Source organism: Megalops cyprinoides, chromosome 1 (genome assembly GCF_013368585.1).
Source record: "Megalops cyprinoides isolate fMegCyp1 chromosome 1, fMegCyp1.pri, whole genome shotgun sequence".
Taxonomy (NCBI): domain Eukaryota; kingdom Metazoa; phylum Chordata; class Actinopteri; order Elopiformes; family Megalopidae; genus Megalops; species Megalops cyprinoides.
Genome location: NC_050583.1, coordinates 16,780,034 through 16,792,630, shown reverse-complemented (window position 1 = coordinate 16,792,630; position 12,597 = coordinate 16,780,034). Strand labels below are relative to the sequence as shown.

Sequence of the window (12,597 nt, the reverse complement as noted above, 5' to 3'; positions counted from 1 at the left end):
GAACGTTGCCTTGAAATGGAACGTTTTGTTTGGGTCCGTTTCTAGGAGATCTCTAATGACGACATGCGCAGTAGGCGCCGCCGCTTCACCGCAAATCCATTTGTGGAAGTTGTGTCGAGTATTTCGGTGGAATGAAAAAAAAAAAATTAATGCACGAACAAGATTAGCATGTGTTTTAAACGTATTTATTTACCTGTAAGATTTGGCATCCGCTAGAACTTCTAACGTCAAATAATGAAATTCGTGATGGAATTTCCCTCATTGTTAAAAATGAAGGTACACATCACACGTACAGCACCATCATTGTTATGTTAAAGAATGCGTTCAGATTATCCCTATAAGTATGAATTTAATTTGTGTTCCACCTCCCATAATGTCATGTTTTTCAAAACAGTGCTAAGCAGCCTTTGACAAGAATGGACTGTGATATTTTATCGGTCATTTCTTAAGGCATGAAATAGTATTTAACGGTTACTTTTTATACTGGCAATGCAAAAAAAGTCACACATTTGCATCAGTCTTCGCGATACAAAAAGTAATACATTAGGTCAATTTAGGAAAATTGTCTCGATCTTATTATTCAACACCCAGCTTTTCATTACAACAGGCATAAAACAACAGTGGTTGCAATCATTTTTAAATTTTAATATGGCGCATTTTATGTGTCATATTAAATATATGACTATGTTAACAAAATATGTTAAAAGCATTTTTGCCTATTTTCATTCCAAATTTGCAAACATAAAACTTTTTGTTGACACAATAATTTTTCATGTTAAACCTCTTAAAACACATAGCCTGCTCAATCTTACCACTTTGTACAGCTATATGGATATTAACAGGATGCATATGCTGTGTACCACCAAAGCATACACATACAACGAATGCTGATTATGATGACAGTTCCCTCGCATCGTGACTACAGCAGGATCATGGATATGTGGATGCAAACCTGAGAACAGCCCATTGTACGTTCATACATGTGTATTTCCATCCATTATTTAAGCTCAAAACGTTTCTGTTTTCCCACACAACATGCACTGAATTGGCTGAATCTTAATACGTAATGTAAAAGTGTTGAAACCAGTTAGATACTGTTCAATGACAATGACACAATTAGATACTGTTCATATCGCATTCCAGTCCGTTTCTACTGGGATATGGGGGGGACAGTGACAGAGTTCTGAATCCCCCAGACCTCCAGAGACTGAATCTTGAAGTGTGCCTTGCAGAGTGGGGCACTCTCGAAGGTGTCGCTGCGCTCCGTTTGCCCATCCCTCAAGTTGGCCCCGATGCACAGAGCTTCACCCCCGCCGCCACCTGCGGGCACAACAGGGCAGACAAGTTTAACGGCCCAGATCTGAATTTACAGTGTCAATAACCCACTGCCATTAAGTGCACTCTTTGCACTGCTTCTAAGAATTATTGACACCAATATAAGGTCTGTGACGTAGCTGTTTGTGATGAATATCACTCACCCGGATCTCAAACATGCGTTTCAATGATGAGGGCTCACTCAAATATAGTCATGTTTGCAATAATCGTGTTTGAAGGCTACTTGATATTTAGAGGCTATTTGTCATCGTCCCACAATTTCAGAGAGACCTACCAACATGCATATTAGAACAATGGATTCAAGTTCAGGACTAGAAAGTCAATCATTCTTTGGATTTTTTCTCAGAGTCACATGTCATTCGCTTACCAATGACAAGCCTCTCACTGTCCCCTGCCATGAACATTGATGCAGAGAGGGGGCGCTGTGCTTTGACCCTCTTTGGAGATCCAGGTGCAGGCCCTGCTGAGGGTGCGGTGAACGGGATGGTCAGGTAGTTAGGGTTCTGGGGTGTGCCGGCGGGACAGGTCAAGGGCACAGGGGCATGGATGTCTTTGTTTTCCGAGGAAAAGGAGGTTTGACCACTGCCTTGTACCTTGTGCCAGGACTGATTTCTGTCCAGGGCATCTGGGAGGTGGAGTATGGGCCGTTGGTAGCGTTCCATCCCAGGGCGTAGCTAAAAGAAAGCCATGCTGTTTGATGATTTGTGCTTCACGTATTCATCAACTGGTAAGGTCTTTCCTAAGTCAGAAATATTCAGTAATCTGTGAATAAGTATGTTGACTCACAGTAAACACGAAGCATTCTCCAGTTCCAAAGAAATCGAGGCCTTCCCCCTCATGCTTTTTTCTCATCATCCAATCCGAGGACAGGAAGGCACCACAGACCTTTGAAACAGAATAATTTAAGCAAGTAATTATAGATTCCTATGCCCTGGCTAAGTACTTATGAAGTCATTTGAGGTTTTGCCACACTTTCTGTGTAATTGACATGAATTTTCTAACTCTGAGCTCACCTCTTCGTCCACAGTTTTTAGAAGCAAAACTGTTGGCTCATGTCCCTCAACATGGGAATACAACCTATGGAGGGGAACATATTCATTAGCACTTATTTCTTCTTTGTGTCCAATAACCAGCACAGTGTTGCAGGGTGATGAATCCAGGCAAGCCTGGGCAAGGTATCTGGAGGTTTGTTGCTATCTAGAAATTTCAACATTTGCATACTACTCCCTTCAGTCAGTACAAGCTTTGGTACAACCTTTCATATTCAGTTTTTAAATGTCCATTTAGTAGATGTTGCCAGACAGACAGAGAGTGTATAGAGATATTATCTATTTTAATCATAAGACAGGAAGGTTTCTTTGATAATGAGATGCTAGTGAGTCTATGGCCCTCACAGCCTCGGAAGAGACGATAGTTCATACAGAAGTCATGCCAGGTTGCAAGCCATTCATTCTCAGGCTCCCTAATTATGGTCACATCCAAGGCAGAGCTCTTGCCTTGTTGGAAGGTGCCCACTTGTGGGCATGTTTGCTGAGGTGAGAGAATGTCAGAACATTGGGTGAGAAATTGGGGGGAAAGTAATAACAGGGCTTTTACAGATGTACAATCCTTCAGCACTCAACTAATAGAACCTTTTTTCCCACCAGAAAAGCTATTATTGACTTCTTGACTTTTCCTGTGACAGTTATGTGCTAAACCATTATCATGAACTGTAACACAATAATTCAATTCCATTTTCACTAGATTCTACAAAAACTACCATGCAGTGAGAGTAATCATCAAGTCACACCACCTTGACTCCAAATTTCAGTGAAATGGAGTAAATTGCTCAACAACGATTTGCTAGACCTGGTTTCTGTATGACATAGCATTTTTATTGACACACGTCCACTGTGATGTCTGACATATTGGCTGACATGTCCAATTCCCCTTGGTCTTTCCCAGCAAAATCAATGCCTGCTCTCAGTGCCACAATGCACACTTAATGCAATCAGTTTTGTTCACAGTTGAGCTAAATTTACAGGAAAACAGGTTTCATTGTATGCTTTCCAACTTCAATTAATAAACTAATTCATCAGCTGATTAATTTTTCATTAAAAAAACTTTCCAACAAATTGCCAAAGAGTGTTTCACAGAAATGTGAGATAACAGAACATTACAACAGTATCTCTGGAAAGGACACAACTGATAAAGCATGAAATCAAACTGGCTATTCAGAGTTTGCCATGCCTCTTCCAAGTGATTAAAATATGGCTCGCTTAATCAGCATGAAAAAGAGCTGAAAAGAGAATGTGATTACAGGATTTATGAGGTCACACATTTGAAAGGTTTTACTCATATAGTGAGTAAAGGTATTACATTGCAAGAGTGTGCAGAGGTTATCAGGATATAGCATGGTCTGGAACCTGAAAAGAGTTGTCTTGTCATTTTTTTGGTTGCACACGGAGACTTGACAGACCTTGCCAAAATTTATGTGGGCAGATTTCAGCCCCAAACAGTTGACCAGAGGACACCTGGTCATGCAGATTACTGCAAACATGTTGAGACTGACAACATGGCCTTTTAGAGTTATGTAACTTAAGTCTAAGGTCATCTCAAGCAATTCTATCTACTATACATGCGAGTGCATTGAATTCTATCTTCAAAAGTCATTTTACCACAAAGGCCTTGCCTTATTCGCATTTGAAAGGTATATCATATGGCACAACTTATAGTGGAAGTATGATATGAACATTTTGTAGTCATGTTTGAATAACCCGGGATGGTTTTTTTATTGTCTCACATTTTACCGTGCCCTCAGGTGCTTTTCACTGTTTTAACAGATTAATAACCGCATTTGAATTCTTAATGTTTGCTGTAATAGTTTGTCGCATCAGAGTATTAAAACAAAAGATTCCCAATAATAGTAAAATTTGTATCAGTAGAGTCAATTCCAGGAGATTAATATTTATGCTGCATTACCCAGCATTATTCATTTAAATTTGTATAGTATTTTTTTGTGAACATTACACCTCATCTAAGATTACACCAAAGAAACAAGAAATACTTTTCTGCTATTTATTGTGGGAAATGCACAGATCAAAATCTGATCAATTAACTGAACCAATTAAGGTGAAGGTTAAGGTGAGTATACACGCCTGTCCTACAGGAATTAAGTTCCTCTGAATAATATTGTTATCCAGCTCATACATGGTTACCAGGCTCAGGACCTGTGCAGGAGTCAGTGACACTTACGAGGCCAGGCTGTGTCCATGCTTGCTAGTGCTGAAGAGCAGGATGGGATGAAACAGGGCAAAGCGTTCTGGGATCCAGGCCCAGACAATCCTCATCTCTGTCCCAGTAACAACACTGGAGCTGAAGTTCTCAAGATCCACTGTTATATACAAATGCCTTTGTGAAAAAAAATGTGGGGAAAAAAAATGTTATCTGATAGGCCTGTTTGACACTGTGAAAGCAAGGTTGGGTGAAATTGTTCCTTTTAAAGCTTTGGCCCAAAATCAAGGATAATCTCCAGCTGTAAAGGTTGAAATGAGGCTGTTTAGATAAATATGTTGTTATCTTTACCAAAACATTGAATTTTAATATGCTTTGACGTACAAGTAGCATGAATGATAGATTTATATTGTACAAAAAGGGATCGATATCAGTATCATGGTGGCAGAGGAGTTCCCTGTCAATTATTCATGTGACACGTCATCTTTTGACTTAGTGTGTGAAATGTTGTGTGTGTAGAATAAAATGAATTTATTTCAGGGAGGGAGGCGTTGTCCACTTGCTGATAGTCAGACAATGTTTTATAGTTAATAGTCAATCAAAGTGCAGTGATGATTCTGTAACAGCTGCCATGTTATCCCATCAGCCTACCTGTTTTGGTGTTTGTTGATGCCCTTCTGTATAAGGGCATCTTTGTTGGCATTGAAGAGGAAGTTGAGCTCTTTCCGTGTGGCAAGCTGAATGCTGAAGGCCCTCTCCATCAGCTTCTCAGTGGTGATGTGGCGAGTGATGTTTTGCACAAAGCTCTTCATATCCTGTCGGAAGTCATCCACATGGGCGACCCTGGAGGCCACTGAGACTTTGTACAGACTGAGCAGGGCCAGGGCCACCCTGTACAGCACTTTGTAACCTTCCAAGAGGTACACGTCCAGGACTCTGATGGCATAGGTGAAAGGCAGATCTGCAAAGATCCACATGATCCAGTCGGAGTAGAACTCGAAGAGATTTTGGTTGGAGGCCGCTATAAGCTTGCGTACGCCTCGGCAGAATTTGTTGGCCAGGTCTCCGAACGTCATGCAAGAGGCCCTGTAGGTGAGGAAAGTCTGGTCTATGTAGCGCTTGTTGGGGTCGTTGTAGGCGATGAGGCAGCAGATGCTGTGGAAGCACTCCGCCTCGTCTTCGCTGAAGTGCAGGAGGAGCGACACCAGAGCAGGGAGGATGGGGCAGTAGTTGATGTCAGAGAAGTGCTTCCCAATGCACAGCAGGATCTTTTTGACAGAGTTCAGCCCTGCTTTGTTGAGACAGTACCTCGGTATTAGACCGTCCTCCATGTACTCAGGGAAAGGGTGTGTGCTCATCTTGTGCTCTCCAAAAAGCTGCCTGGCAAGCTCCTGGTAGATGTCCCTGTTGGGGGTGACAGACCTGCAGGTGATGCTGTGGATGATGTGGTAATAGGCTTTGGCCCGCAGCGTATGGGGCATGGACCAGTAGCCGGCCCTGCCCATAGCTTTGAGTTCCTGATGATCACTTTTTAAGATCTTCTGATAACGCACTGCAGACTCTGGGTCAATTTTCTCCCAGTCTACAAACTGTCCGTACTTCATTCCAGAGGAAGAGCTGATTTCCCAGTTATCTGATTCTGAAATCGTCAGCATGGGGACACCCTTTAAGCTGCCTTTGCTTCCTGTGGGGATAGAAATGAACTACTGAGACTCATTTTCCTGCCATTTCACATCTTTGTGTTTTACTAATTAGTGTCCACTTTAGAATTGCATTCCTTCATTCGTGTCGCGGCCCTCAGAACTTGCCTTTCCTCATGAGGTTTCAATACAATTGCTTTCACTGGAGAACAAATATATTCCACCTAATTTTACTGTTTCTTAGTTTTCACAGAAAGAGAGAGTGACTGATAAGTGATTACTTTTGTGCATGTGTGTATGTGTTGGGACACGGGTGTTGTGCTGTAATCAGAAGGTCATCTGCTTCCCGCCATTATGTGAGCAGTGTTAGGCATGAGGTGAAGTCTTAGCTTGTGGAGGTAAAACCACTGTATTAGTTTAGGATGTTCTAGGACTTTGTGAGATGTGGATGCATGCCAATTTCTCCAGCTAGAAGGAACTTGCAGGTCTGTGTTCACTTAGCTCACTATGGGAGCAGGTTGGGTACATACTGTAACTTATATAACCACTACCTTATGTTATTAAAGCCCAAATGTTCTCTCAGGTATTAGTTATCAAAGGAAGAATTATAAGACATTGGCTACTGAGAATGAATTGCATTTTATCAGATCTTTCCTTGCAATAACAAACAGAGGCCAAGCATAACTGACTGCTACTATGCCATAGTACATAAAATATTTTGATCCATTCAAGTTAAAGAAACTGGCCTCTCCCTCTTACATGGGGCAGATTTTATCAAGCCAAGACTAGGCTTGGTTCAAAACTGATAAACAAATATGTAAATATTTTCACTCAAATATGAATACACACTGGAACTGGCTTAAGCCATAAAATCTTTGTGAAAGGTCACAATTGTTTTGACCTCAGACCAATTCAGACCCAGATCTCATGTAGTATTCTCACTGAGGTCAAAATGCATGGCAAATTTTCTTACACTGTACTGCCGTACTAATGAACAACCATACCAGTGAATGATATTACTTCCTAAACTGATGATAAGTATTAAAACAATGACGCGTACAATAAACGATTCATTCATCTCAACAAAAAAGAAATGCTGTTACTTTTAAATTCTATGTCATATTTAAAAAATAGACTGGTGAAATTTTAACATACCATTGATGTCTTTTTGTGTACTGTTTTTATTTGCCTTGGATCTTTTGGTGAGGAGCCTGGCCATGATCCCATCCCCACTCTTTTGTTTCTTGGTGGCTTCACCTTGCAAGGGAGAGCTTGCTCTGGGTCTCATGGCGTTTGACCTGGTGAAATTGCCTTCATTATAACCCTCAGATGTCTCATAGCTGTAGAAAGACCGTGAGCGTGGCCTTATATGGACTTCCTCCGTCTCCTTTGTCTCCCTGTAGTGTTTTGCATCCTCGGGACTGTAGTAAGAATGAGACCGGGGCCTTCTAAAGTTTGCTGCAGCTGCCAGGTCTGCGTCTGTGCTCATGTCCATCAGAGGAATGTCCACATTCATGGCTCTGCTGTTGTCAAACTCAGGACCGCAGGGTACACGGAGCATGCTTCAGGCTACTTCTCTGTCTCCTCTGTTGCCCCTCTGTCTGTGTGTCAGCAAGAGTGTCCTGACTGGAAAGTGTGCCTGTGAGTTTTATTCAAGGTTAGGGATCCAGGTTGGAAGTCATGTGCTTCCATTGTCACAGTCTGTGACATGGCCACTGTGTTTACGGTGTCTTGGTTCCGGCATGGAAAATTCCTTTGATCCTTAAGGAGCCCACTGCACGTGTTGCCCTCCGAGGTCTCAGAAGACTTGGCCAATAATATTTACCCAACAGGATTCTTAAGATAAAAGATTTACTGTATTATGGTTGTCTTATCTGTAACATCTGTGATAGGTAACATTACCAACAGAGCCCACACTACAGACAGGGAGAGTGGAATGTAGCAGATTTGATGCTATATCTATCCACCCAGATAACAACTTTCCTTCACTATAAGCTTGACTATTGTGTGTTGCTTGAATTCACAAGAGAAGAGTAGTATCTTCTGTGTTTCAGTGTCTCTTGTTTGTTACCTTGTTTGTGTTGACAAAACAGTGATTCAGCATTCAGAGGTAATAAGTGTAGTTATAACTGTATAACACATTTTTGTGGTAATTATAAACTCTTTCGGAATTTCAAGCACCTTATTAGTAACATAATAACATATATAACATAAACAGAAATTGTTTTAGTACTAAGATATTGCAATGTCAGATGAGTGACTACATTCCAAGAATACATTACAAACAAGTGATTTTTCACGCAATGATTATTGTTTTTGTCCAAACACCAGTTGTTTAGCCATGAAACACAAAGCCCCTGTAGCACGTAATCTGAAATGAGGGTTTCAATGTCACAGTACGAGACAGATACATTTATGCAGCACATGTATTTACATATTACATTTACATTTATTTATTTAGCAGATGCTTTTCTCCAAAGCGATGTACAAAAGTGCATACAGCAAGTATAGTGACAGTACAGGGACAGGATGTGTACAGTTCCACAATGAGACGGTAGTTTTCAGATGTGATGGGTCAGTCCAGATAGAGTCTGAAGAGATGTGTCTTCAGAACACGTCTGAATGATTATTAACTCTATATTTATGACTAATTTATTAACCTTATCCCGTGCATCTAAAAATTCTCCTGGCAGGAAAACCAAATAACGCTACTTTATGGAAAACACATCACTTAAGATTATTTATTAAGCTACATACAATTCACGTTGCAGTGATTTCATTATTTTGAGTTCCATGAATTCATATCTTTAATTTTTTATCTTGTTTACAAAAAGATATCAACCGAATAAGTATGTTAAAGTATATGCTGTACAGTTTTTCCCCAGAAAGCTTAAATTAACATTTAAACCTTAACGTTAGCTGCTGGAAAAGGGATTTCATTCAAGGGTGAAAAACGAAGCAACCGATCTACCGTGCGGAAGCCTATACCGCGTTTGCGTTTCGTATAGTTTATCCCTTTTGGGATACAGTTATGACGTAACATTAAACGAGGAAGTCTGGTGAAGTGGGTAGTTGTTTTTCTAAGCACTTTGCCTGCTACATTACCTCGCTAGATCTAATTAGCGAGATTAATAAAGATATCAGCAGTGTTGCTCTGACAGAATTATGTCTCAAGATCCCTGGTAAGCAAACGAGCGTGCGTTTCTAAACTTCCTTGTTGAATGTCAGCCAGCATACAGTCTTTTCTTTGCTAGTAAGCTAAATTAACAGCAAGCGGTTTGGAGAGGGAGATGTTGTTTTTTCATGTTTTGTCCGCTGAGTAGCTGGTCAGATTTGGTCAATGCGATACGATAACCCACAGTTGGTTAGCTAACTAACTTTCGATATATCAATATTAGGTGGCTGTCATTTCTGGCTATCATTAGCCAGCAAGTAACGATTCGAAAGTAGCTTGGTAGCTAGACTTAGTAGGGTAAATGAGACGCATCAGGCTGTTGGCTAATAAAAATCACGAGTACTCAATCGATGGTTGGGAGTACAGAAACAACATTGTAGCTAGCTGGACACATGGTTAACTAATGTTGCCCAACGTATACATCAGGGCGGCTATAACAAAACCACATAACGTTGACTATCTAACGTGTAATGTAGCTGGCGGTCTAGTTGGATTACACTAAATAGTTTCTGTTCACGTGATTTTCTCTAACGTCACTTGTGCATTGAAAGTGAGTAGAGAGATGTCTATATTGCTAAGGATACCGGTTGCATGAAAGAACATTTAGCTGACAAACATTTATAGCATGTTGCAGCTTCACTTGAGAGTTGGGACATTTGGATCATTCCATGTGAAATGGGACCTCTTTAGGCATGATGTATTTTTGATATATTTTTTAAAGTTGGTTCACACGTTTGTCAGATGGAGATGTGAGTGTGAGCAAAACATAGTTTCTGTAACATGATTAACTGAAGTTGTTTATATTTTGTCATTTTAGGGTTTTATATACATGTTATGTATTGTTAATATATAGTAATGAATGACCTGCACAATATCCAGTGACAGTCTTGGTGTAATATGAACACAGTTTGTATGCCTTGATATATATATGGCCGTTGAGGTCTGTTTAGAATTTAGGTATAATTTTTTCTGTGATATTCTGTAGTATGTGCACAGAAAAGTAGTGTGGAATCTCATATCATCAGGGTGTGGGGTTTATACAACAATCTAATTACTTTCCCTGTGTAGGCAAAAATACTACTTTAATAATTCTTATCTCAAATTATTTATGAATTATACATTTTCCTATGTTTGAATCACCACGGCAAATGAACGTACCAATGCTCAAGACATTCTTGGAAGGAAATGCAAAAACTGGCCCCTTTTCATGAAATGAGCCAATGTTAGCTATAATGCAGAAATACCGAACTTAATATATGTGCTAGCTACCTGTGTAGATACGTTGATATTATAACCTAGCTGTTTGTATACACATGTGCTCATGGCTATATCAAGGTGGAATTATTTTGCACAGAACAATTAATTTGCTCTGTACCTATTAATTTAAACATGTTACTTTCATAATGTCTTGGGAATTGGTAGTAAAAGCCTACCCTCTCTGCTTTCTAGGTTACAGAATTATGATGCCACATGCCGCCTGGCTCAGGAAATTGCGGAAAATATTCATGAGAGGAACAGACAACAGAGAACGGGGGGGAACCCCGCTAAGGTGATTGATACATAATAATAATAATATTAAGATGACACACTTATCAAGGGGGACTTTGCTGCGTAACGTGACTATGACTGTGACTGTGTGGTCCATTTCTCTATGTATGCCTCCTGGGATTTTAACCTACAATATTTTGCTCAGAAGGCTCATTCTAGTTGTTTCACTTTGTTTTGAATTATTGTAAAAAAAAAAAAAAAAAAGAGTAATTTGAAGACCCAGTTAATGGTATTGTGTTACGTTGTTGGGACATGAATGTGTTTTGCTCCTTGATTTTGTCTGTCTAGCTCAACATGACCCTTAGAGCATCCCTGCAGAGGCTGAAGCAACAAATAGCCCAGCTGAGAGAGACTCTTCTCCGAGCTGCATCCTCACGCCGCATGTATCCTTTCATTCCAAGACAGGTGCACTGTATTCTGCTGAAGGAATACAGCACTCTACCGCATGGAAACTTGACAAGGACTTCCACACCTCTTAGATGGGTGGAACAATTAGTGGAATCCATCCTACATTGTCTTTTGTATGCAGCTGTATAAGGAGCATATATTCTTATTTAAAGTCAGAGAAATTATTGTGCTTAAGGAAATCTGCACCTATATTCTGTTGAACGCCTGTAGGGGGCAGTGTTCTTCAATAAATAGGAGTGCTTGTGCAGCCTGCGTCATTGTGTGCCTCCTTCAGTTCCTGTATCTCTTGTTCTCACTAGGCATTAGATCCACTAAAGTAAATCACATGAAATGCTATTTAGAGACCTTAGCGTGCCAACACCTTCAGAATGCAGTCAGAAGCCGACAGAAGGCAGAACCTTGTGGATGACCTTGTCACGAGGGAAAAGCATCTCAACGCCACATTCAGGGGTGATGTCACAGAGCCTGAGTCCTCAAGGTACTTCTGAGAACAAGTACCACTGACTTTTGTCTCCCGGTAGGAACATGGTGTTAATCAGCAAAGGAATCATCAGTTATTCTGAAGGCACTTTCTCAACCTGAAGTCGAGCACGAGGTTGTGAAGTTATTACCCACAATGCAAGCGCTGTACTGTTCTCCTTCTCCTGCTTTCTGACCACATTGCGCCCGTGATGGGTAAGCAGGTCCAGGGGTGATCCAGGAGGAGCTCAGAAGTTGTGGCCATGGGCAGCTGCCCGCAGAAATGTCCGCATTTCTTCTCTCTGACCTGGCCTGACCCACGGCTTGACCCGCTGTATGGGCGGAAGTCTCCGTGCCTTTCAAAGTGGCTGACTTCTGAGCTATTTCATTCATTAAGCGTCCTGCACTGCTGATCACACGCCTGGTGCCTCCTGGAAGTGAGCATGGGGGCTGTTAAAAGAAATAACCCTTTAACCCCAGTTTATAGTTTAACACTGTCCACTGAGCTCACATCCTCTCACAAATGGATGGGATAAAGAGCTGTATGCCATCAGCTATATCCTGTGTGTGTATTACTCTTAATCTAAGTGACAGCTTTGTACAGTAGCTTGGGAACAGGCAGTCATTATTTTGTATTGAGCCTGAACTGCATGATCCAGGTGACAAGTATTTGGACAGGAAGGGAAATGCAGTTCTGGTCTGGACTTCCTCTGCTTTTGTTTTTTTTGTGAGTGGAGGTCTAACCCTTCTGTCCAACAGCGTCAGGCTCTTTCTGAAAGGGCCTTGTCCAGGCCAGGAGGCTTAATGTGAGGGTTTTTG

General features: G+C 41.0%; 2 protein-coding genes across 2 annotated transcripts in view; one reads left to right on the top strand and one right to left on the bottom strand.

Moving 5' to 3' along the window:
- Positions 1-807: 807 nt before the first annotated feature.
- LOC118788967 (TBC1 domain family member 24-like) lies at positions 808-7,813 on the bottom strand. Its single transcript, XM_036545202.1, has 7 exons — positions 7,344-7,813; positions 5,200-6,232; positions 4,570-4,725; positions 2,349-2,412; positions 2,122-2,220; positions 1,703-2,009; positions 808-1,320 (listed from the first exon to the last, which is right to left on the bottom strand). Exons 1-7 carry the CDS (start codon positions 7,747-7,749, stop codon positions 1,151-1,153), a joined length of 2,235 nt encoding a protein of 744 aa, XP_036401095.1. The 5' UTR covers positions 7,750-7,813; the 3' UTR covers positions 808-1,150.
- A 1,431-nt stretch (positions 7,814-9,244) lies between these two features.
- stx8 (syntaxin 8) overlaps positions 9,245-12,597 on the top strand; it is a 48,207-nt gene continuing 44,854 nt past the window's right edge. Inside the window, exons 1-4 of the mRNA XM_036535070.1 lie at positions 9,245-9,370; positions 10,813-10,912; positions 11,200-11,294; positions 11,687-11,797. Of these exons, the coding sequence (XP_036390963.1) occupies positions 9,354-9,370; positions 10,813-10,912; positions 11,200-11,294; positions 11,687-11,797 (323 nt within the window). The 5' untranslated portion in view covers positions 9,245-9,353. The remainder of the gene's footprint in view (positions 9,371-10,812; positions 10,913-11,199; positions 11,295-11,686; positions 11,798-12,597) is intronic.

Excerpts from the sequence above, each read along its gene's own strand:
- LOC118788967 (XM_036545202.1), bottom strand. The coding sequence starts at position 7,749 with ATGCTCCGTGTACCCTGCGGTCCTGAGTTTGACAACAGCAGAGCCATG. Across the intron at positions 2,413-4,569 it reads CATGGACACAGCCTGGCCTC|GTTGTATTCCCATGTTGAGG; the intron begins GTAAGTGTCACT and ends TCCCCTCCATAG. Across the intron at positions 1,321-1,702 it reads CAGTGAGAGGCTTGTCATTG|GTGGCGGCGGGGGTGAAGCT; the intron begins GTAAGCGAATGA and ends TTGTGCCCGCAG.